Source organism: Colobus angolensis, unplaced genomic scaffold (genome assembly GCF_000951035.1).
Source record: "Colobus angolensis palliatus isolate OR3802 unplaced genomic scaffold, Cang.pa_1.0 Scaffold83, whole genome shotgun sequence".
Classification (NCBI taxonomy): Eukaryota; Metazoa; Chordata; class Mammalia; order Primates; family Cercopithecidae; genus Colobus; species Colobus angolensis.
Window position 1 is genome coordinate 4,491,583 of NW_012122154.1, and position 24,554 is coordinate 4,516,136.

The window sequence follows — 24,554 nt, forward strand, 5'->3', positions numbered from 1 at the left end:
GTAATCCCAGCATTTTGGGAGGCCAAGGTGGGTGGATCACCTGAGGTCAGGAGTTCAAGACCAGCCTGGCCAACATGGTAAAACCCCTGTCTCTATTAAAAACACAAAATTAGCCGGGCGTGGTGGCGTGCACCTGTAATCCCAGAGACTCTGGAGGGTGAGGCAGGAGAATCACTTGATCCCAGGAGGCAGAGGTTGCAGTAGCCGAGATCTCACCATTGCACTCCAGCCTGGGCGACAAGAACAAAACTCCATCTCAAAAAAGAAGAAAAGAAAAGAAAAGAAAGAAAAGAAGAAATGAAAAGAAAGAGAGAGACTGAGAGGAAAGAAGGAAGGAAGGAAGGAAGGAAGGAAGGAAGGAAGGAAGGAAGGAAGGAATGAATTAAGGAATTCTAGATTAAATGGGCTGGTTCTAGTACACCCGGGGTAGGTGGCAATAGCTTTAATTGCATCACTGATGCTCAGCTTTGAGGAACCTGGGTAAACTCTGGCCTCATAAAGAACTGGATGGAGACAAACAGTACAGTGGAGCAGCCGTGCCCCAGCTGAAGACTCTTCTTTTTCATTCCCCAAGGCCTGAGTGGTTGGCAGAATTGTTGCACCTCCCTGGGCATGTGGACAGATTGGAGGATGCTGGCCAATCAAACCCTTTACTCAGCTCTGTTTCCGGAAAGTAAAAGGCATGTCTCTTGGTTTTGTTTGTTTTGTGACAATGTCTTGCTCTGTTGCCCAGGCTGGAATGCAGTGGCACGATCATGGCTTACTGCAGCTTTGATCTCCTGGGATCAGGCGATCCTCCTGCCCCAGCCTCACAAGTAGCTGGGACTACAGGTGCATGCCACCATGCCCAGCTAATTTTTGCATTTTTTCCGTAGACTTGGGGGATGTCACTGTGTTGCCCAAGCTGGTCTTGAACTCCTGGATTCAAGCGATGTTTCTGCCTCCGCCTCCCAAAGTGCTTCTTGTCTTTTGAGAGTACTGGTTCATTGGCTGGATTCAGATGGCAAGTGGACATTGGGGTTGACTTTTCAACATATATTTTACCTTACAGCCTTGCACAATAGGAATGGGATCTTGGGTTCCTACATAACCCTACCCCCCAGCTGGTGTTTAGTCTAGGTGGAAGCTGTTTAGCATCTAGGGCTCCCTAGTCCAGAGGTGGCAGGGGACCCAGGTTGGCCCTGCCATCTTGAAGCACAAGTGTTCATTCAGTGGTCGGGGAGATGTGTGCTGTGCCTGTCTTGCTTCCATGAGCCAGGGCTAGTTGCCACTGTCAGCCATCCCGTCACTACAAGGTGCCTAGCCTTACAATGAAGCCCACACTGAAAGTGGCAGAGAAGAAAGACTGAAAGAGCTTAGTCTTGGTCATTGAGTCACATTCCCCATCAACCTTGATGTTAGGCCTTTGCTCACCCAACTTCCATTCCCCATTTCTAGTGGAGCCATGATCCCCAGTTCCTGGGGAAGTAGACTGGTTTACACCAATCTGGCACGCCCTGGCCCCTGTAATAGGCGGGGGCCACATCAGACTGAAGGGAAGATCTTGCATTCCACTCTTGGTGCGAGGTTTCTCCTTTTGAACCCGACAAGGAAGCCCTCTTCGGACCAGGAGGCAGTCACACTTAGGACAACGCCCTGATGACACAAGGATCACCCATGTTCCACGCCTGCTGCCCTGCTGCCAGGCTCTCAGACGCGTGGTCTAACACAAGTCCTTCGTGTTGAACCTGGGTTCAACCTGGGTTTCTCTTTCTTGCCCCCGAAGGTATCTCCCGTGTTGGCTTCACTTCCTCAGAGAAGAAATTGAGGAATCCAGAGACACCTTCGTGTGTCCAGGAAGTCCCAGGTTTGGGAATGCTGTCTATGGGCTTGGATTCCCAGAGGAGGCAGCTGGTTCCTCCACAAGTGGCTTTTGTGTCACCTGCCATTGGAGATGGGGGAGGACACTGTCCTTGTCAGAGCTACACTGTACATTCTCAGCACAGTCTTGACACCACTGGCTGCAGAATCCTTGTTTTCCAGCTCATTTGGCAGGCAGATGCTGAACACCCACCAGATACCGGGTGCCAGGCCCTGCGCTAGGGAGGTTCTGGGGGCGAGATGAATGCACCACCGTCCCTGAGCTCCAACCTCCAGACAGTAGTCCTTCTGATTGAGATTTTAACCAATGACTGGTAGGTGGCCTAAGTCACCTTCCCGGAGGGCTGTTGCTTTAAGATCTCAGAGACAGTGGATAGAGGAAAGGTCACCGTCTTTGAGTGGAACTGACCTGGTTTCATACAGTTACATTATTTCTTTTTATGTTTTATTTGGTGAGACAGGGTGATCTGCCCTGTCTCAGCCTCCCAAAGTGCTGGACTTACAGGCATGAGCCACCACGCCTGGCCTAGTTACATGATTTCTAGTCTCAGTTTCCCTACTGAGGAAATGGGACTAATATTAGTGCTCAACTCCTAGGGCTGCCCTGCAGTAACAAATATGAAGTGCCCAGCACTCTCCCATCACCACTCAGCAAATGCCAGCTTCCCTTCTCCTTCCTCCCATGCTCCCAGATGCTCCCCTGCAGGCTTTGTGCTTGGCTCTGCCCAGGAGTGATCCCACTGTAAGTCACCCCCTCCCTCCAGGGTGCATTTTGGCCTCACCCATCACTCTGTGGCCGCTCTCAGCCAGAGCTGAGTAGATATGGCTCCTGGCTTCACTGTCCTGGAGTAATAAAAGTCAGGCGTGCCAGGAGGGCAGTCTGTTGGGCCTGTTTGGGACCTGCAGCAGATTCTGCACGGCATTGCCCTTGAGCCGGTCCTTCCCGTGGCAGGCCAGCTGTACTTGGCACTTCTGAGGCCTGAAGCAGAGCTTGGCCTCACCCTCGCTGGCCTGAGTAGGGCATCGTTAGGCTTCGAGGCTCTAGCCCTCCCTGGGATCTGCTGACTCATTGGAGAGAATCAGCTTAGGAGTTAGAGGCAGCAGCTCCTTTCATTTCTGACTCTCCTTGAGTCAGAATAGATGAAAGCTTCGTGTCAGTTAAGAGGTGCCATTGCAGGGATCATTGGGAACTCCAAGAATGAGTCCAAGGATCATCGACGTGTCAGAGCTGAGGCACGTGACACAGGGCCTGGCTTCTCTGTAGAGCAGCACTAGTTTGGATCAGACCGCTTGTTTTTGCTTTGAAGCAGAGAACTTGGAGCAACGGGCCAGGAAGAGGCATTCGAAGGAATCTCACCCTTTGCAGTCTTAGCTGAGGTGGCAAGAGACACGTCAGCATCTGTTTGGGCTTCACAACTGCAGAGTGTGGCTTCTGTCCCGGGCACTCATTTCCGACGCCTGGAGGTTTGGGGAAAGCTCTCACTGTTCGGGGCCCAGGAAGTAGGCTGATTGAAACCAGACCTTTCTCCGAGCCTCAAAGCAACTGTCTTAAACACTGGCCTGCTCAGGTTCCCAGTGGAAGCTGTATTCAGTTGACTCTGAGACTTACCTGAGAGCACCTGTTTAGCATCTGCAGCTGTCCTGCTTTGTTTCGTAAAATGACCCTATCCTGGGCTTCAGAATATGTAGCGGTACCCGTGAAACAGGCAGCTATACTTCGTGGTCATTCTTTGCTCAACAAATCCTCCACCGAACACGTACTCTGTGCTTAAATATGATAGATAAAGGCTGACCTTACTTTTGAGGTCTTATGATCTTACAGGAAAGGCAGACGTGAAGATGTGTATAAAATCCAAATAAATTGTCACAAGTGTGCAAAACACCAGGAGAAAGAAGCACAGGGTGTGATGGGAATGCAACAGGGAATCAGAGAAGATTTCTCGAGGAAGTGACTCCTGAGCTGAGGCTGGATGGGTGAGGAAGGGTCAGCTCCTGAACAGGGAAGGGGAAGAAATTTTGAGGCACAGGCAGCACCAAGGTCCTGAGGCAGACAACTGCATGCTGATTCCCAGAACAAGAAAGCAGGGGAGAGAAGGAAGTGTTGAGTCGGGGCCAGACCACCACACATGGGGAAGGATTTGTGTTTCCGTGTAACAGAGAGCTAAATCCAGGGATTTAAGGAGCAGCCCTCCAGCATGTCATCAGGGACCGAGGCTCCATCTAGTTCTCCACTTCAACATCCTTAGGGTGTGGCTGTTGTCCTTACACTCACAAGATGGCTGCTGGAACTCCAGCCACCATGTCTGCATTCCAGGCAGGAAGAAGAAGGGCAAAGATAAGAGGGACAAGCAGTCAAATTTGACCTCTTTCAAAAGGCTCCACTAGAACCTTCAGCTGACATCACGAGCCAGCCTGTGTCACATGGTAATCCTTGACATCCAGGGAATGAGGTTTATTAGGTGGCTACATTGCTGGTTGCTACAGAATCAATTTTTTTTTGAGACAGAATCTCACCGTGTCATTCAGGCTGAGTGCAGTGGCCCAATCACAGCTCCCCGCAGCCTCGACTTCCTGGGCTCAAGGGATCCTCCTGCCTCAGCCTCCTGAGTTGCTGTGAATATAGGCATGCACAGCCATGCCCAGTTAATTGTTTTATTTTATTGTATTTTTTGTGGAGACAGGGTCTCACTATGTTGCCCAGGCTGGTCTTGAACTTCTGACCTCAAGTGATCCTCCAGCCTTGGCCTCTGGAAGTGCTGGGATTACGGGCATGAACCACTTTGCTCAATCCAAAATCAATGTTCTGTTAGTAAGGAAGAGAAGGGAATGGTGGAAGGGGTGTGACCTTTGTTCTGAGTGCAACTGGGAAGCCACAGAATGGCCTAAGCAAGGGGATGACGTGGAACAGGGAAAACAACTTCAGGTTGTCCCAACTGGGCCACGGTAACACACATCTGTGGCACGGATATTCGTTTCCTGGGGCTGCCAGAACAAATTACCACAATTTTGGTAGCTGAAAACAACAGGAATTTATTCACTTGCAGTTCTGGAGGCCAGAAGTCTGAAATCAAGGTGTCAGCAGGGCCACGCTCCCTCTCAAGGCCCCGGGAAAGGATCTTTGCTTGTCTTGTCCTAGCTTCTGGATCTCCTGGAAATCCTTGGTGTGCTTGGTTTGTAAACAGCGTCACTCCAATCTCTGCCTTCACTGCGACAGGGATCCTCCCTATATCTCCTCTGTGTCTCTGTATCCACATCTCCCTCTTCGTTTACAAAAAGACACCGGTCATTGGATTTAGGGCCCACCCTAATCCGGTCTGCCTTCATCTTGACTCGATTCATCTGTAAAGACTATTTCCAAATAAGGTCACATTCATAGGTACCAGAGGTGCACACTTGAACATATCGTTTTGGGTAACACAGTTGAAACCCACTACAGCATGCAAAAGGATGGAAGGGCTATCTGCTGCTGGCTGTGTTAAGGTGGGCCACTCGTTTTCCCCTCACCAACAGATCATAAGATAGCCCAGGATTTAGGGAGGCAAGTTTATTTCCCCAATTTTAACACGTTGCAAAGCACTGGTCCCCCCACCCCCACCTCCAGCAACACTTCCTAAGCACGGAGGAAGTGAGGGACCTTGAGCCATATAGGCACAGAGGTGACTTTGCCCATCCCTGCCCATCAGGGGCTCGTAGTTCAGGGGCAAACAGACATTTAAATAATGGGCTGGGCATTGCACTCCAGCCTGGGCAACAGAGTGAGAATCCATCTCAAATAAATAAATAAATAAATAAATAAAAATAATAAAAAAAGATGGCTGAATAGCATCTAAATTGGTTTCCTTTCTTCAGGCAAAATTTTAAGCTAACTGATGTCTCTTAATATAAACCACTTTTTTGTTTGAATTCGGGGGAAGAGGGCGAGTTGTAGCTATGGCCGTGGCAGGTGGTGCCAGGAGAACCATAACCAGCTGCAGAGTTGGAGTCCTGCAGACTATCAGATGTACAGTGTTGGGCAGGGCCCCTTATATTTTTTTTGCTTGGAAGTGGAATAAAAACTGCTCACCAGTGAATCCAGGAAGCAGGCTGGGAGGCGGCCATTGGACTCTTCCTTTGTGCAGTTCTCTCTGCACAGATTGCTATGCACGGAACTTTGTTTTTTTGATGGGTGATTTTTTTTGTTTTAAATGGAGATAGGGGTCTCCAGCAGAGATGGGTGGAGATAGGAGAGACAGAAACCAAGGAAAAAGATGAAGCATTAGGTCTCCTGGAGGGTGGGGAAAGGGGCAGAAAGAGAGGGAGCTGCTTTCCCGAGGGAGGCCAAGAGCTCTGGGCAGGAGCAGTGGCTTCAGTGCCTGTGGGCAGAGCTGGAGAGCAGTGCATCCCCCTTTGGGTACCCTCCCGAGACTCCAGGGCTGGTGGCTGTGGCAGCAATGGGAAGCAGCATCCTTGGCCCTCACCCCAGAGGCCATGGCATCAGGGCATACCCCTACCAGGTGGCTTTATGAGTAAAACCAGAAATCCAACAAGAGTGGCCCCATGTGACTCTTGCAAATAGTACACGAGTCACCCCTTGAGGACACCCTGAAATAAGGGATGGTGGAGGCCACTTCCATGGGGTGGAGGTCATTGGGGAGGTAGAGGTGGAAGACCGATAAGAAGGCAGGGTTTGGCCAGGCGCGGTGGCTCATACCTGTAATCCCAGCACTTTGGGAGGCTGAGGTGGGTGGATCACCTGAGGTCAGGAGTTCGAGACCAGCCTGGCCAACATGGTAAAACCCCGTCTCCACTAAAAATACAAAAATTAGCCGGGCATGGTGGCGTGTGCCTGTCATCCCAGCTACTTGGGAGGCTGAGGCATGAGCATCTCTTGAACTCGGAAGGTGGAGGTTGCGGTGAGCTGAGGTAATGCCATTGCACTCCAGCTTGGGCGACAGAATGAGACTCTGTCTCAAAAATAAAAGAAGGGAGAGTTTAAGCTGAGTGTTGAATGACCAGGAATCTGCCAAAGGGAGAAGGCAAGGGCAGCCATTCCAGACAGGAGGACCAGCGTGGGCAATGGCACGAGTGATCACTGATGGCTTGAGGCCGTCAGGGGAGTCTGGTCTGCAGGGGTGGGTGCACAAGGATGCAAGAGGTGGTGAGAGGAGAGAGAAGGAGCTAGAGAGAGGCTGGGGCTGGCTCATGGTGGGATCTTGCACGCCAGCCTAAGAGCTTTGGTTTTTGTCTTGAGGACAGTGTCTTGAGGGAGCCCTGGATAGCCAGTGAACAGAGAGGTGTTTTTGATTGGTTTGACTGCCCCGCTGAGGATGGGTGGAGGCATGGGCTGTCTGGAGGCAGGAAGGGAGGGCTGTGGCAGAGGGAATAGCCCCCAACACTAACCAACCGTGCTTTATCTGCTCCTCTTGCCCCGGCCTGCCCCGACCCCAGGTCCCCAGCGTGTGTCACTTGTCGTAAGAGCAGAGTGCCTTCTGGCAGGTGAGGATTGCAGGAACCCCTTGTCCCCACTCATGCTGGGCCCAGGGCAAGGGCCGGCTGGGCAGCTGGCAGCCTGGCAGGGAGAATGTCGTTTGCTCTGCTGTGTCTGCCACCACCACCACTGGGCAGCCTGATGAATGACCCAGGGCTCCTCACCGGTCCGCACCCCTATCTCTGTGGCGGTGGCTGCCGAGGGAACCTGCCTGCCCTGCCCACCTTCCTCCTGCGGCTGGCGCTCTTGGGCCAGCTCCAGGAAGTGCTTCCACATCACCCCTCTCTGGCTCTTAAGTCTTTCCGCCAACCATTTCTCTGGCCTCCTTTAAACCCTGGCCCAAGTGCTCCTCTGCAGGAGAGCTTTGCAGAATGAACCCCCAGCCCACAGCGTTCTGGCTTCTTTATTTTATCTCCACCAGGAACACAGCAAAGGCTCAGAGGTATGCCTGGAAGGAATCCTTGCTGCTTCTCTCCCCTTCCCACCCCTCTGGTGATGCTGTGTGGGCTCTGGGTTCTGTATCAGCTCTGCTTGAGGGTCTGTGTCGGCTCCTCTGTTTATACAAGTCCCATTCCAGACTGGCAACTCCCCAGGATGAAGAGGCAGGCAGCCTCCTCCTTTAGACTGGTGCCTTCTAAGATCCAGATTTTTCTCTTTTTTTTGAGACAGAGTCTCACTCTGTCGCCCAGGCTGGACTGCAGTGGTGCGATCTCAGCTCACTACAAGCTCCGCCTCCTGGGTTCAAGTGATTCTTGTGCTTCAGCCTCTCGAGTAGCTGGGATTACAGGCGTGTGCCATCAGGCCAGACTAATGTTTGTATATTTAGTAAAGACAAGGTTTCAGCGTGTTGGCCAAGCTGGTCTCGAACTCCTGACCTCCAGTGATCAGCCCGTCTTGGCCTTCCAAAGTGCTGGGATTACAGGCGTGAGTCACCATGTCCAGCTCAGATTTTTCTTTTCCATTAAATAGGGTATTCTTCCAGGGCAGGGACTATGAGTCTCCCTTGGCCTGGGAGTTCCCTGAAAACAAGGGACCGGTTTGGGGCCATCCTGTCTGTTCCTCCCTCATGCCCCAAGCCAAGTTCAGCCTTGGTCATGGTCTGAAGAGATTCAGGGGCTGCCAGCCTCCTGGCTTGTCTGGGAACAGGAGGGTTGAGCATGAGTGCAGCAGGTATGGATTTGGCTGTGGCCAGGCCTGTTGGGGCACTGCTAGGGGCCAGCTAGTGAGCTGTCTGGGGCCAAGGGGGAACCCAGGGGGTCCTAGGCCTAAACCAGCCCTCAGGGCCACAGGTCCAGCGCCCTGGGAGGGTGGTGACTTCCTGTACCCAGAAGTCTGAGTGAGGAAGGGCAGAGAGTGATTCCTGGAATGCTGACTACTCACACCTCCTGTGCGCTTTATCTTTGGTGCTGGCAGGAAGACAACCACAGTTATTATGTGTCCCGTCTCTATGGCCCCAGTGAGCCCCGCAGCCGGGAACTGTGGGTAGATGTGGCCGAGGCCAACCGGAGCCAAGTGAAGATCCACACAATACTCTCCAACACCCACCGGCAGGCTTCGGTGAGTGCCCCAGTCCCCAGCCGTGCTTCCCTGGGCTGGGAGGCTGGGGGCCAACCCACCCTGCCTGGTCAGTGGGCATGGCTGTGGCCTGAGGTCTGTGACCTGGGAGGTACCTTCCAGGGATTCCCATGGGACTTTGCCAGAGTTGGGGTGCCCAGTAGTGGCCCTGGGCATGCCTTCTCCCCACTCTGTCCAAACAAGCATGAGGCAGTGTGGGTGCCCAGGGCATGCTGACTTTCTCCCATCCCCTGCAGAGAGTGGTCTTGTCCTTTGATTTCGCTTTCTACGGGCATCTTCTGCGGCAGATCACCATAGCAACTGGAGGTAAGGCCACATCGTGGGGCCCCAGGGAGGGTTTGGAGACCTCAACCCGAACTCAGGGGCCCTCCCAGGGGTGGCAAACTGGAGACAGGGTTGTGTAGATGAAATGGGAGGAATGCACATTCGGTTCTAACAGGAGCCTGATTCTCAGGAGCGGGGGTCAGTGGATGTCAGAGTATCCCCCTTGCATCAACTGACCTGCTCATGTGCGTGCGTGTGTGTGTCTCCTTGGGCCAGCATGAGTCAGTGTGGACAGCCCTGTGACCCGGAGTCACTGACTAAGAGGGAGAGGGAGACCCCTCTGAGAGCTTGGGCTTCTGGGGCCAGGCTCCCTATGGATAAGAGGCTTCTGTCTTTAATCCCTGCACTTCAGTTCCACATCCCACTTCCCCAGGGATGGGAAAAGCTGCGAGTCCCCTCCTCTTCCTGCCCCCTCACCCTATAGTCTGTGTCCCACTGAAGGAACAGGGAGGACCTTCTCCTGTCCAGGGCCCTTCGGCTCCATACACATCAGACCCAGAGCCCGCCAGATGGGGATGGGCGACAGAGATCTCAGGCTCACTTCCAGCTCCGCCTGCGCTGCCCTTCTTGCCCTTGGGGAAAAGGCCCCCAAAGCGACCCCTCTGGGCCATTTCTGGTGACTCCTCTGCACGTCTCCCACCCTAGGCTTCATCTTCATGGGGGATGTGATCCATCGGATGCTCACAGCTACTCAGTATGTGGCGCCCCTGATGGCCAACTTCAACCCTGGCTACTCCGACGACTCCACAGTTGTGTACTTTGACAATGGTGAGACCGGATCTCAGAATTTAAGTCACCCAGCTCCAGGGATCCCTTGTCCAGCCCTCTAGAGGAGCACAGGGCCTAGAGAGGGCAAGAGTCCCACAGTTCCACAGCCAGGCGGCCACCTACCTTTCTCTGCTCAGTTTCCTCACCTGTCAGATGGGGACAAAAATGCCTGCCAGCCAGAAGAATCTGATGAGATAACGAAACGACGGTGCTTGGCTCTTAGTCGAGGTGAAATAAATGTCAGGGGCCTTTGTTGTTTCTTATTTTCACCAGGATGTTCCTTGAACCCCATCTGAACCCAGAAGAACAGACATTCCTCCTTCTTTTATCTCAAGGAGTCAGAATAGACTCCCAGGAAGGAAAGGGAAAGAGATGATCAAGTACAGTATCTGGGGCTGAAGCGGGATCTTCTGGCTTCTCTGCTGCTTGGAAGCCAGGCTGCTTTAGTGAGCTGCCCAGCTCCCGCCTCCTTAAATTTGCAAACTTCCCCATCATCCCAACCTGTGGCCATCACCCTCCGGCTGGCATTTCTGTAGGGCCCTGCTCCTTGCACGATCTCCTGTCCAGCCGGGTCTCTGTTCTTCTCCCTAGGGACAGTCTTTGTGGTTCAGTGGGACCATGTCTATCTCCAAGGCTGGGAAGACAGGGGCAGTTTCACCTTCCAGGCAGCTCTGCACCGTGACGGCCGCATTGTCTTCGGCTATAAAGAGGTGAGTAGGCCCAGTTGCAGAGATAGCTGGGTCTTGGAGCCTTTCTTCATTCAGTAAATATTTAGAGAATTCACGATGTGCCAGGCATGGGACTTGCTGCTGGGAATACAGCAGTTAACAAGATGGTTGCGGGTCCTACCCTTTTGGAGCTGTAAGTCTGGTTGCGGAGATGGACAATAATTACAGGGACAAATGTAGAATCACCACTGTGACAAGTAGAGGTGCCTGGTGCTAGCTGAGCCTTTCACACACCTCTTAACCTTGACAGAGGCCAGGGGAGGCTTTGCTGAGGAAAAGAGTTGAAATCTGAAGGATAAATATGAGTTCAGGAAGCAAAGAGGAGAATGAAGTATGTTCCAGGAGAGAAAACAGCACATGCAAAGGTCCTGAGGCAGGACAGGGCATGGCTGGCACAAAGCACTGAAAGAAGGCAGCATGGGCCAGGTGCGGTGGCTCATGCCCATAATCCCAGCACTTTGGGAGGCTGAGGCAGGTGGATCATCTGAGCTCAGGAGTTCAAGACCAGCCTGGCCAACATGATGAAACCCCATCTGTACTAAAATTAAAAAAATTTAGCCAGGTGTGGTGGCAGGCACCTGTAATCTCAGCTACTCAGGAGGCTGAGGCAGGAGAATCGCTTGAACCCAGGAGTTGGAGGTTGCAGTGAGCCAAGATCGTGCCACTGCACTCCAGCCTGGGCAACAGAGTGAGACTCTGTCTCAAAAAAAAAAAAAAAGGCAGCATGGTGAGCCAGTGTGGTGGCTCATTACTATAATCCCAGTGCTTTGGGAGACTGAGGTGGGAGGATTGGTTTAACCCAGAAATTCAAGACCAGCCTGGGGAACATAGCGAGACACCCACCTCTATTTAAAAAAAAAAAAAAATAGCCGGGTGCGTTGACTCACACCTGTAATCCCAGCACTTTGGGAGGCCGAGGCTGGCGGATCAGGAGATCGAGACCATGCTGGTTAATATGGTGAAACTCCATCTCTACTAAAAATACAAAAAATTAGCCAGCCGTGGTGGCAGGTGCCTGTAGTCCCAGCTACTCAGGAGGCTGAGGCAGGAGAATGACTTGAACCCGGGAGGCGGAGCTTGCAGTGAGCTGTGATCGTGCCACTGCTCTCCAGCCTGGACGACAGAGTGAGACTCCATCTCAAAAAAAAAAAAAAAAAAACAGAAGAAGGCAGCATGGCTGGAAGGGAGTAGTGAGGGGCAGGGGACAGGGCAAGGGAACCACAGATTTGCCCTTGAGAAAGGTCACTCTGGCTTTAGAGTGGAGAACAGGTTGTTGGGGGCTTAGAGGGAATACTGGGAAGTAATTTAGGAGAAAGGTGACAGCAGTTTAGAGTAGGATGGGGGGAAATGGAAAGAAACGGACAGATTTGAGAGCCACTTAGCAGGTTAAGCAACAGAATTTGCAGGTGCATTAGATGGGTAAGGGAAGAAATGAAAGAAAGGGAAGGGAAAAGGGTGAGTCCCAGGTTTTTGGCCTGCACAGAGTGCCATTCACCGAGACCAAGGAAAGAAGAAAATGTGCTTGGAGGGGGTGTGGAGAGGACTTGGAATTTGGGTGGGGTCCAACTGGGCTCCCATTGTTTTGGAGTCCTCCAGGAGGTGGTGCCATCCAGAAAGATGGGTCTGGAGCTCACAGGGGAGGGCTGGGTGGGCCCCAGAGCGTTTGGGAGGTGGACGGACCCTCTTCTCCCTGCCGCAGATCCCTATGTCTGTCCCGGAAATCAGCTCCTCCCAGCATCCTGTCAAAACCGGCCTATCGGACGCCTTCATGATTCTCAATCCATCCCCGGATGTGCCAGGTGAGTCTCCAGAGACCCCGCAGAGGCCTTGATGGGGGTAGGACTCCGTTCAGACTGAACCTGAGCTGCTGGGGGGATGGCAGTGGCAGGGAGTAGACAAGGGGCAGAGAGCTGACAGGGAAACCAAGGAGGAAAAGAGGCCTAGTGACTTCCAGCTTTCTTTTGTTATAGCAGAGGGACCATCTTCTCCAGCAAAATCTCCAATGGGAGGCACTGCTCTGGTGGTTGAGGGGAAAGGGAGCCACAGCCCTTCCACTTAGCCCCTGTTCCATGTAGAAAACCTCCAAAGATGCCCTAGTAGAGACTTTGAGTCCTCCCAGAACACAACCATCGTGGCCTTCCCACTCCAGGTGATAAAAGGAGTATCATAGGATGCCAGGAGACAGGAATCCAGCCTCGGCCACGCCGTGACCTCCCTGTCCTTCAGCAAACCACATCATCTTTCTAGCCTCAGTTGCCTCATCTACAAAATGGGGGAGTAGCTGAAGGAGTGCTTCTCCCTCCCAGGCCATCTTCCAGTGCTGACATTTTTGGAGATCATAGCTCTTTCTCCCCTGCCCCTGCTGTCGACCCCCACTGCAAGCTTACAGGGGTCTTGGATTTGTACTCCTGGGGAGGTGGCAAGCATCCCATCCACTGCTGCTCCTTCTAGACCCTTGACTCAGAGACTTTTTAACCTGACCTCTTCTGCTGAGCCATATGCACAAGTTCTGCCATGTAGGACCCTGGGAGGTCTGGGGAGGAGCCTTTGTCTGCCCTTCCCACCCCACCTGGGCCTTGATGGGGTCTGGGGGCATTCTCAACTCCACTCTCGCCATGCCAGGCTGGATGGAAGGACACCCTTGGGAGCCACCAAGTCACCTTCCTGTAGAGGGGCAAGGTACCACCGTTCTGTGAAATCAGGGCTTCCCGGGGGAGACATCGTTGCCTATTTCTGTTCAATTCCAGTACTCGTGTTCTGAGTTCCTACTTACACACTGGGCCACTATGTTCCAGGCGCTGTTGAGATACAGTGAAGAGGAAGGGCATCTGCCCTTGAGGCATTCCGCATCTGAGCACAGCCTTTTTTTTTTGAAACAAAGTCTTGCTCTGTCATTCAGGATGAATGCAGTAGTGCAATTTCAACTCACTGCAGCCTCCACCTCCCAGGTTCAAGTTATCCTCCCACCTCAGCCTCCCAAGTAGCTGGGACCATAGGCACATGCCACCATGCTTGGCTAATTTTGTTATTTTTTGTAGAGATGGGGTCTTGATATGTTTCCCAGGCTTGTCTCAAACTCCTGAACTCACACGATCCTCCCATCTTGGCCTCCCAAAGTGCTGGGATTACAGACGTGAGCCACCCTGCCCAGCCAAGCCTCTGTCTTTAACAGAAATTTGAGGGTTGAGGAATAATGGGGCCTTTAATCTATTTTTTTTTTTAATCTGAAGGAAAGGACCAGGGCTTAGTTAAAAGTCTTTACCCAGTACCTTCTATATGCAAAGTTTAGCGGAGTGTTAGGGGCTCAGCTCAGGAACTGGAAGCCTGAGCTGGAGTCCACACTTTCCACAAGCATCTGACCTCTGGTGAGTCACTTAACCACTCTGCGTTTATTTCTTTATCTGTAAAATGGGGATAAGAGTGATACTTTGCCCCTACAGCTGCTGCAAACACGCAGGCGATAGTGTATGTAAAGTGTTGGGCCCGATGTCTGGCACATCAGGCTGTGAGTCCTGTATACGAATATCTTACTGTGGTAAACTTTATAATTCAGTATTTTATAATCCAGCAGGACACCTGGTTCTGTAGCGAACAGTGCAGGACTTGAAACAAGCGGAGTCCTCATGCGGGTGTCGCAGGTTAGATGCTGCCACCACAGTAATTTTGTACTTTCATGCAGCTTTTGTGACCAGGGACAAAAAGTCGCATGCTGTAGTGGTGCAGAGTTTCCACCTTTACTCGTTTGCGCATCCCTCTTTGAGATTTTTGCCATTTCCATGAATTACTATTCTATTTTTTGAGATGGAGTCTCGCTCTGTTGCCCAGGCAGTGCAGTGACGCAATCTTGGCTCACTACAACCTTTGCCTCCTGCGTTCAAGTGATTCTCCTGCCTCAGCCTCCTGAGTAGCTGGGTTTACAGGCGCCTGCCACCACGCGTGGCTAATTTTTGTATTTTTAGTAAAGACAGGGTTTCACCACATCGTCCAGGCTGGTCTCAAACTTCTGACCTCAGGTGATCTGCTTGCCTCGGTCTCCCAAAGTGCTGGGATTACAGGAGTCAGCCACCATGCCCAGCCATGAATTACCAGCCATTATTGTTATTATTAGAGACAGGGTCTCAGGCTGGAGCGCAGTGTCCATCATGGTAGCTCACTGCAGCCTCGAACACTTGGGCTCAAGCCATCCTCCCACCTCAGCCTCCCAAGAAACTGGGGCCACAGGCACATGACACCATGCCCAGCTAATCTTTACATTTTGTTTGTAGAGATGGACAGGGTTTTCCTATGTTGCCTGGGGTGGTCTCAGACTCCTGAGCGCAAGTTAACCTCACCTGCAAGCCTCCCAATGTGCTGGGATTTCTGGCCTGGGTCACGGCGCCTAGCCTATTTACTAATGCATTTCTTTATCTTCATTTATAAAATTATATTTTTTCATGAATGAATGTATCTAGTCTGAAATGCAAAAGATATAAAAGGATGTACAGAGATTAGGTTTTTCACCTGCCCCTGAACTCTGTCTCTGTTTTCCGTCTCTCATTTTCCCTCCCTGGAGGCAAAGGGAGGGGAAACCAGGGTTCTGGGTTATCTCCAGAGCTGCAAGCCTTCAGGTAAGTGTGTGTGTGTGTGTGTGTGTATGTGTGTATTTGATAGCATACGATGTCTGTGGTTCTGCACTTGAACAGAGTACATCCTGCCCGCTGTTCTGTCTCAGCACACAGTGAGCTGCTGCATTCTTCTCTTTAATGGCTGCGTGATAGTCCATTCCACGGATGGACTTTAATTTAACCTGCCCCCTGGGGGTAGACTTTCAGTTGTTTTTAATCTTGGGCTATAACAAATAATACAGTAGGTACTTTCATGCCCCTGTGTATTTCCATACACTATATTCTCAGTAGTTCAATCATTAGGTCAAAGGGCAGGGGCATTTACAATTTTGACAGACTGTGATTGAAGTGTTAGCCAGCAGCCAGGTGCAGTGGCTCATACCTGTAATCTCGGTACTTTGGGAGGCCAAGGCAGGTGGATCTCCTGAGGTCAGGAATTTGAGACCAGCCTGCCAACATAATGAAACCCCATCTTTACTAAAAATACAAAAATTAGCTGGGTGTGGGCTGGGCGTGGTGGCTCACACATGTAATCCCAGCACTTTGGGAGGCTGAGGCGGGCAGATCACCAGGTCAGGAGATCGAGACCATCCTGGCTAACATGGTGAGACCCCATTTCTACTAAAAATAAAATATAAAAAATAAAAAAAATTAGCCAGGTGTGGTGGCGGGTGCCTGTAGTCCCATCTACTTGGGAGGCTGAGGCAGGAGAATGGCGTGAACCCGGGAGGTGGAGCTTGCAGTGAGCTGAGATCGCACCACTGCACTCCAGCCTGGGTGACAGAGCGAGACTCCGTCTCAAAAAAAAAAAAAAAAAAAAAAAAAATTAGCTGGGTGTGGTGACGGGCACCTATAATCCCAGTTACTCGGGAGGCTGAGGCAGGAAAATTGCATGAACCCGAGGGGCGGAGCTTGCAGTGAGCCTAGATCGCACCATTTCACTCCTCACACCACTGACTCACCATTTCACTGGGTGAAAGAGTGAAACTCTGTCTCAAAAAAAAAGAAAAAAAAAAGTGTTAGCCAGGGTCACAGTTATCCCCATGATAGGGTGGCAGGTGGGGAGGGTTGGGACCTGCTTCAGAACTTTCATGTGGTTTGGCAGGATTCAGGATTCAAGATGCAGGATTCAGGATTCAGTTCCCCAAGGAGGCCTTGTTTGGCTCCTTGCCTGGTAAACTTCCCCATGATGCGGCAGCTGGCTACCATCAGAATAGGCAAGCGAGACAGCAGCAGAGGGCAAGGAAGATGCAAACCAGGGTCTTTTTATAACTTAATTTTAGAAGTAACATCCTCTCTCTCTCTCTTTTTTTTTTTCTTGCCATATTCTGCTGGCTAGAAGCAAATCACAGATCCAGTCTACATTCAGGGACTGGATTGTACCTGGACGTGGATACCAGGCAGCAACCGTAGAGGCTCTTTGGGGGCGTGTTAGCATCTGCCTACTACTCTGATTATAATCCTCTTTCCCAGGCACTGAGCAGGACAGTGTCTTGGATCTTCCCCTAAACATTGTGAGTTTGTACATTTGTCCCTTTCTAAATGAGGACACAGATGTTCAGAGAGGCAGAGTGACGTATCCGTGGTCACACAGCTATGAAAGGAAGAATTCAAGTCCAGATCTTCTCCATTTAAATCCTGGAGTCCACCACTGAGTCTTTCTTAGACTGACCCAACGCCGTTCCACCCAGAGGAATCTTTTCCTCCTCAGCTCCCCCAAACACCCACAGCCCTGTGCGCAAACTCCCCAGACTGCTTCTTGGGACTGTTCTTGGTGTCTGTGTCTTATTTCCTTCCCTATCCCGCATCCCGTGTACATTACTCAGCCCACCTGGGGGCAGGGACGTGTCCGTTTCATCCGCGCCTCCCTCACAGGGCTTCTTCGGGGCAGAGTCTCAGGAAACATGTGCCTGATCAAGCTGTGGAATGAGGGTGAATTAGAGGGGCTCAGATCCCTGGTAGCATCTGCCTCTGAGGCTCTTCTGTGATTCTGGAATGAGAAGCTCCTTTAGAGCAAACCAGAGAGATGTGTGGTGAAGAGGGGCGGGGAAGCACAGCCCACCTGAAACAGCAGGGAGGCTATGTCTGCTCTGCGAGATCAGGAGGAAATCTTGGTGGTGGGAGCTGTTGGAGTCTGACTCCAGGTGCTGTGTGCTGAGGTGTTGGGTCTACCTGCCAGTTGAAAGCCAGCACCTGACCCCCCGACACTGCCAGCAGGTCCCGCCTCATCCTCCTTCCCTCTGTCTCCGGTTCCTCCTTGTCACCGTCAGATCTGATCACATCATTCTCTGACTCCTTGCTGCCCATGGATCAGGTCAAAATCCTCAGTGTGGCATTCAAGGCCGGGTACAGCTGGGCGCAGTCAATCACGTTGGAGCATTTCCAAACCCTCCCTCCGCTCACTGCCCTCTGCCTGGGCAGCTCTGGTCTGTGTCCCCTGGGTTCCCTGAACATGTGAAGGGCTGTCCACATCGCTATGACAGTCCGCTTGTATAAAACGCCTCTTACTCCAATCTTTTTTACTGCTTGGCACCATTCTCCCTATCCAGCAGCCCAGGTCAGATGCTGTGCAAATAACCACTCCGCCATGCAGTGGAATTCACGGCTTCCTCTTCTTTCCCTCAGCACTTCGCTGATACTTTTTTTTTCTTCTTCTTTTCTTTCTAGTGGTGGTGAGAACAAATGCTGATACTCTCAACGTAGAACTTGTCATCCTCCCCAACTAGGTGTGAATTCCTTGGGGGCTCTCTATGGCCCCCAGCACCGAGCCCAGTGGGCAGGCACTAAAATTTTTAGAAAATGAATAACTACAAGAAAGTGGACCTAGTTGCTGGGGTTAGGGCACCACTGAAGGCAATGGACATAGCATAGACCTTGTCCTCTGCTCTGTTGTGACTCTAGGTAAGAACAGGGACCTGATACCACTTGAGTTTGGGAGTTGAGTGTTTTGGAAATTGCATCCCTTTTTGTCAGAGGTTTTTAGCTTACGGGAACAGGCATAAAATTCAGGAAGTCTGGGAATCTTAACATTGTATATGGAATTTTTATTTTTTTTTTGAGATGGAGTTTCACTCTTGTTGCCCAGGCTGGAGTGCAACGGTGCAATCTTGGCTCATTGCAACCTCCACCTCCTGGGTTCAAGCAATTCTCCTGTCTCAGTCTCTGGAGTAGCTGGGATTACAGGTGCTCGCCACCCCATCTGGCTAATTTTTGTATTTTTTAGCAGAGACGGGGTTTCACCATGTTGGCCAGGCTGGTCCCGAACTCCTGACCTCAGGTGATCTGCCCACCTTGGCCTCCCAAAGTGCTGGAATTACAGGTGTGAACCATTGCACCTGGCCTTTTTTTTTTTTTTTTTTTTTTTTGACAGACAGGGTCTTGCTCTGTCACTCAGGCTGAAGTGCAGTAGCACAATCATAGCTCACTGCAGCCTCAACTTTCTGGGCTTAAGCGATCCTCCTGCCTCAGCCTCCTGAGTAGCTGAGACTATAGGTGTGCACCACCATGCTCGGCTTATTTATTTATTTATTTATTATTTGTAGAGACAAGCTCTCACTATGTTGCCTAGGGTGATATTGAATTCCTAAGCTCAAGCCATACTCCCTCTTTGGCCTCCCAAAGTGCTGAGACTTGAGTCATCGTGTGAGGCCTGTATGTGGAGTATTGAAATGCAAGTGGAACATGTTCACATCCATGCATTTTTCTGGAACAGTATCCGTGGCCCTCATTGGGGTTTAAAATGAGCCACAGCCTCTGCTCCAGGGGAGGAATGGCTTTTATGTGACTGAGAGGTCAGATGACTTTGGGTCTCACATTCAATCCGGCAAGCAGGGAATTTGTTTGGATTAGGTTGAGCTGCAGGTAATAGTAAACCCCCAATGATCATGGCTTAAAGGAAACAGAAGTTCAGGAAGAGCTATCTGGTCTGCAGACCCCATGATCACCATGGATTATTCTGTTGACCAAGCCCACCTGATCATAAAGAATGGGTGGCGTCACTGTCCTTGTGCCCAGGTTTGACTCCTCCCTGCCTGGGGCAATGTGAGGAGGGGAGCTTGATTCCTCACTTTTTAGGAATCCCCAGCCACTGAACCCTGTCTGGGGGAAGCTGTCCTCCCCCAGGTTCTAAACACTAACTCTCCTCCCCCAGGTTCTAAACACTTTCCTCCCCACCCCTGCTAGGCGAGGGGATGGGAGGTGCAATGGGGAGGACTCTTCACAGCTTCACCCCTGTGGGAGAGGGTAGGAGAGGCTGAAAACCACAAGAGTTCTTACCAGTACTTCCTCATACAAAATCTTCCGCAGGCTTTTCAGCAGAGTCTGCAAAGCATCTTTGGTGAAAAGAAAAGTCATGTGCAATTAGCAGCATCTGTTTGCAGAGGCACTCAAAACACACAGGGCAGTGTGTCTGCTGTGTGACTGGAGAGACCGCGAGAAATCAACATTATTTCCTCTGCTCGTTTGCTGAAGAAACTCTTTATTTCATGGTTAGTAGAAAAGCAACTTTAGCATTGCCAGCATCAAAACTGACAGGGATTCTGAATCAGTGGGATCAGTTAATGAGGATTTTCTTACAAAGAGCTCCAGAATGTAGCCTGCCCCTTGGCTGGCCCCGAACGGCCTCGGACAGCCCCGATTGGCCTTGGATGGCCCCAACATGCTGTTCCTCTTCCTTTGCCGGAACTTTCCTGTCCTTTCCGAGGCAGACTTGAGTCCAGATATATGTCAGGGCCTGAGCTGTGTGTGTGCCTTCCTGCCAGGCTGCAGGTAAGGGAGGGGTGGGTCCCAGAGCTGGCTGCAGAAGGGATCTAGGGGCAGCCATGTGAGGAAGTGGGGGCAGGGAGAAGCTGAGGATCTGGCCGATTTTGCCTTTTCTGATAAAGAATCCTTTAAAGTGCCCTTCGTTGAAAGTTTTTAATCCATCTGGGGGCCCATCCTTCCCTCTTTTCCCTTCTCACTTCTGTTTTTCCCACTACTCTGCTCTGAGTCATTTCTGGCCTCTTCTTTCTCTGCCCTTTTCTAATTTGCTTCAACGCTGAGGGACCCCCCTACTCCTCCCCCTGGGCTGAAAGCTCCGTGGGGCAGGGTCCCCTGCTGGGGCTCGACTCGTGATGATTGAATGAATAATCACATGAGCCAAAGAACAAAAGAATGCATGAATGAAGACTTTTTCCCAATCCAACCTCTTAGATTTTTTTATATGGTAACCACCCATTCCTAGGTGGTTCGACCCTTCCTCTCCTAACTTCTTCTGGCCAAGCCAGCGCTCTCCCACTGGCATCTAGCACTGAAACACAAAGAGACATGCAAACCTCTCTCTTGAACCATTAACATTCCTTGTTTGGGGCCAGGCACGGTGGCTACACTTATAATCCCAGCACTTTGAGAGGCCGAGGCGGGTGGATCGTTTGAGGCCAGGAGTTCGAGACCAGCCTGGCCAAGATGGTGAAACCCCATCTCTACTAAAAATACAGAAATCAGCCAGGTGTGGTGGTGGGCACCTGTAATCCCAGCTCCTCGGGAGGCTGAGGCAGGAGAATTGCTTGAACGCGGGAGGTGGAAGCTGCAGTGAGCCGAGATTGTGCCACTGCACTCCAGCCTGGGCGACACAGCAAGACCCTGTCTCAAAAACAAAAACAAAAAACACGCCCCCCCCAAAAAAAAACAAAACCAAAACCAAAAACATTTCTTGTTTGGGCAGCAGCATTTGCCACGTCTGGACCTGAGTATTTCTGAATCTTTGATGCCTGGAAGCAGAGATAAAACAGAATGCCTTAAACTGCCAGAAATGGTGCTCTGGGGCAGCCTGCGTCTTGGTTCCAGAAAGGATCTGTTGGTCATGGAGATGGAAGTCATTGTCTTGGGCAAGCTCCAGATGTTGGTGAAACAATCGAAAACAAATAACCCAGGTGGGGGGCGTAAGGATTCTTTTATTAAAAAAATAAAAATATTACCAAACCCACACTCGAACAAGTACAACCTGGCAGTTGAAGTGAGCAAATAGTTTCAATTAGAGATATAGTTCCACCCCCAACCCTCATCCCCCTTTCTGCTATCACTCAGCCTCCCCCACCACTCTGGTGTCTCTGGCTGCACCCATGTTTGGGGCACATCCCCAACTCTGCCCCCCAGCCCGGATGGTGGGGAGACCCATCCCTAGAGCCTGGCGTGAGGTTTCTAGGAGCCTTGCCTTTCCTGGCTGCCCCTTGTGTCTCTGTCCTGGAAATCAGTTCCCTTGAAAAGTCCGAGTCTCTATCTGTGCCCCACCCTGAGCACAGATAGTCTGAGTCCCTTTATCCCTCCCATTTCCCCTTCCTTCTGATGAGGGGAAGCTCTGCCCTGCAGCCTTGCAGGTGGAGAAATCCTGAAAGCCAGCTCTCCTCCCGCTTTGGGCTCTAACTTAGGAGGGGGGCATGTCTGGTTTACTGTGGTCTTTGGGGGCTGTCCTTTTGAGAAAGGCAGTAATCTGTGGTGGGCTGGGGAGGAAGGGCGTGCTTCCTTTGGACTGTGGGCTGACGTTATAATAAGTTGCTGAGGTTTTCATGACTACTTGTAACCCATTCATTCACTCACAGTCATTTCTTAAGGTCCTGTTAAGTGCAAGGCCTGATGCTAGGGGATGAGGTACAGAGATGAGTTCCATGGATACTCTGTCTTAGCGGAGCTTGTGGTCTGGCTGCAGGAGTGGCCAGGAGAGGAGATATTGACTGAGGGATGTAACAGGGGACACTGGACATTGCTCAGGGGGTTGTAGACTCAGAGCGGGGCCGGGTCGGGGGGCAGTAACTTTGCCTGAGAGTGGGGGAAGTCTTCAAGGAGGGGACATCATTTGAGCTGAGTCTTGAAGCATGAGGCAGTTGAAGTAAGAAATGTTGACATTGGACTCTAGAACCCATGGCCTCAGGCACCCTGGAAGTCAGGACACGGGAGACCTGGAATTTCATGTTTATTTTTGATCCCATTGCATTTTGGTGCTGAAGGGGAAGGAGAGATGGCCCCTGGGGGTAGTGAGTGGGGACGGCGTGAGAAAGTCTGCTTTAAACTTTCCATCCTCATCTAGATGTTCCCAGGCCCCCAGCCTCACTCAGAGCCCAGGTCACCTTCTCATAGCCATTGACATCACTCAGGGGCGCCTGCAGCACAGGCGGCCTTGGTGCCACGTCTGGGCATGTGAATTACAAAAAGGTGCCCATCCTCACTCCAATCTCTGTCAGATCCCACTCGTGCTTGGCAAAGGGTCTTTCTTGTGTCAAAGGGTCGTATATGTGTGTGCATACGAGTGTGTGCTCGTGTGCAGGTGTGTGTTAGTCTCAGAGGGCTGGGGTGTGCACACGCGTGTACAGGGCTCTGTGGAACCCTCACCCCCTCAGCTTTTGATGGAGGGTTCCCTCCTCTAGAGCCACAGTGACTCTGTAGACACCTGGCAGTTACTGCCTGATATTTATGAGGCTTGCCATGGGGCCTCCTCTCTCAGACTTAGGATTCTTTAGGAGACAAACACACAATCATTCCATCTTTTGGATTTTGGCTTAATTATTTATTTTACTTATTTATTTTTTTTAAGACGGAGTCTTTCTCTGTCGCCCAGGCTGGAGTGCAATGGTGCAATCTCGGCTCATTGCAGCCTCTGCCTCCCAGGTTCAAGCGATTCCGCTGCCTCAGCCAACCGGGTAGCTGGGATTACAGGTGCCCGCCACCATGCCCGGCTAATTTTTGTATTTTTAGTAGAGACAAAGTTTCACCATGTTGGCCAGGCTGGTCTCAAACTCCTGACCTCAGGTTATCCGCCCACCTTGACCTCCCAAAGTGCTGGGATTACAGGTGTGAGCCACCATGCTCTTCTAAATTATAAAGAGATGTGGCCTGACGTGGTGGCTCGCGCCTGTAACCCCAGCACTTTGGGAATTGGAGGCGGGAGGATTGCTTGGGGCCAGGAGTTTGGGATCAGCCTGGGCAACATAGGGATACCCTGTCTATACCACAGAATAAAAAAAAAAATTACCAGGGCATGTGCCTTTGGTGGGGGAGGTGGAGCTGCGGGGAGGGACTTGAGCCCAGGAAGCCAAGGCTGCAGTGAGCCGTGATTTCGCCACTACACTCCAGCTTGGCAACAGTGAGACCCTGTCTCAAACCAAACAAAACAAAACAAAAAAGAAAGAAATGTAAATGTTTCCCTTTGACTCTTTTAGAAACACAAATCAGGAAGCTCTTAGCAGGGGTGTGCTGGAGATCATGTATGCAGCTGGGTGAGAGGTGACTGAATATGGCTCTTCCTAACTCCATGTTCAGTAACTTTTTTGAAAGGGTAGTTGGAAGTCAGCCACCGTGGGAGTATTTACACCACAGAAACTGGCAACAACTGCAAGTCAGGATTCCTCTGCCCCTGCCTGCACCCCATCCCCCAGGCAGTTGTTAAATATTTATCTGCACTCACAACTTCGGTGACTTTTTGGAGCTTTAGTGGCTTTGAGCCCTGAGGTGTTTTAAAAGTCTAGCCTCTGATTTTAAAACAAAGACCGTGTGGCTTTGGGCAAATAACGTCCCCTCTCCGATCTCACTTTTCTCCTTTGTAAAGTAGGGAGAGCAGCGATGTCTGTCTGTGCACCTCAGAAAGCTGTAAGGGCAAATGAGATGGTGCAGCTCCAGGTAACCTGCAAGGCTGCGAGCTCACAGAGTGCTCTGCGCTCAGCACAGCCCCTGCACACAGCAGGTGTCCGCACCTACGTGCTGAGTCAACAAATGTGCTGCATGGTGGCGCTGTGCTCTTGTAGTTTTCTCATTTAAGTAGATGTTTTCCATTTAAGGCTGTGGCTACGCTTGGTAAATTGTAAAGAGATGTGGCCTGTGTGGTGACTCACGCCTAGAATCTCAGCACTTTGGGAGGCTGAGGCAGGCAGATTGCTTGAGCCAGGGAGTTGGAGACCAGCCTGGGTAATACAAGGAGATCCTGTCTCTACTAAGAATGCAAAAATTACCCAGGCATGATGGAGTGTGCCTGTAATACCAGCTACTTGGGAGGCTGAGGCAGGAGGATCACTGAGCCTGGGAGGTCAAGGCTGTGACTGCGCCTTTGCACTCCAGCCTGGGTGACAGAGCGAGACCATGTCTCTAAGTAAATAAATAAATAAATAATCTAAAAGTAAAGTGTTATACAAAGTTGTATCTGTCTATGGGTTAATCTGTCTGAACCTCAGTTTCCCCTCTTATGAATGAATGGCAGGACAACTT

At 51.2% G+C, this 24,554-nt stretch overlaps 1 protein-coding gene across 1 annotated transcript in view; it reads left to right on the plus strand.

The window, feature by feature from the left end:
- Positions 1 to 24,554, plus strand: part of PLXDC1 (plexin domain containing 1) — an 85,757-nt gene that overhangs the window by 35,319 nt on the left and 25,884 nt on the right. The window contains exons 2-6 of the mRNA XM_011929927.1: positions 8,741 to 8,884; positions 9,139 to 9,208; positions 9,872 to 9,994; positions 10,586 to 10,704; positions 12,422 to 12,521. Coding sequence (XP_011785317.1) covers positions 8,741 to 8,884; positions 9,139 to 9,208; positions 9,872 to 9,994; positions 10,586 to 10,704; positions 12,422 to 12,521 — 556 coding nt within the window. The remainder of the gene's footprint in view (positions 1 to 8,740; positions 8,885 to 9,138; positions 9,209 to 9,871; positions 9,995 to 10,585; positions 10,705 to 12,421; positions 12,522 to 24,554) is intronic.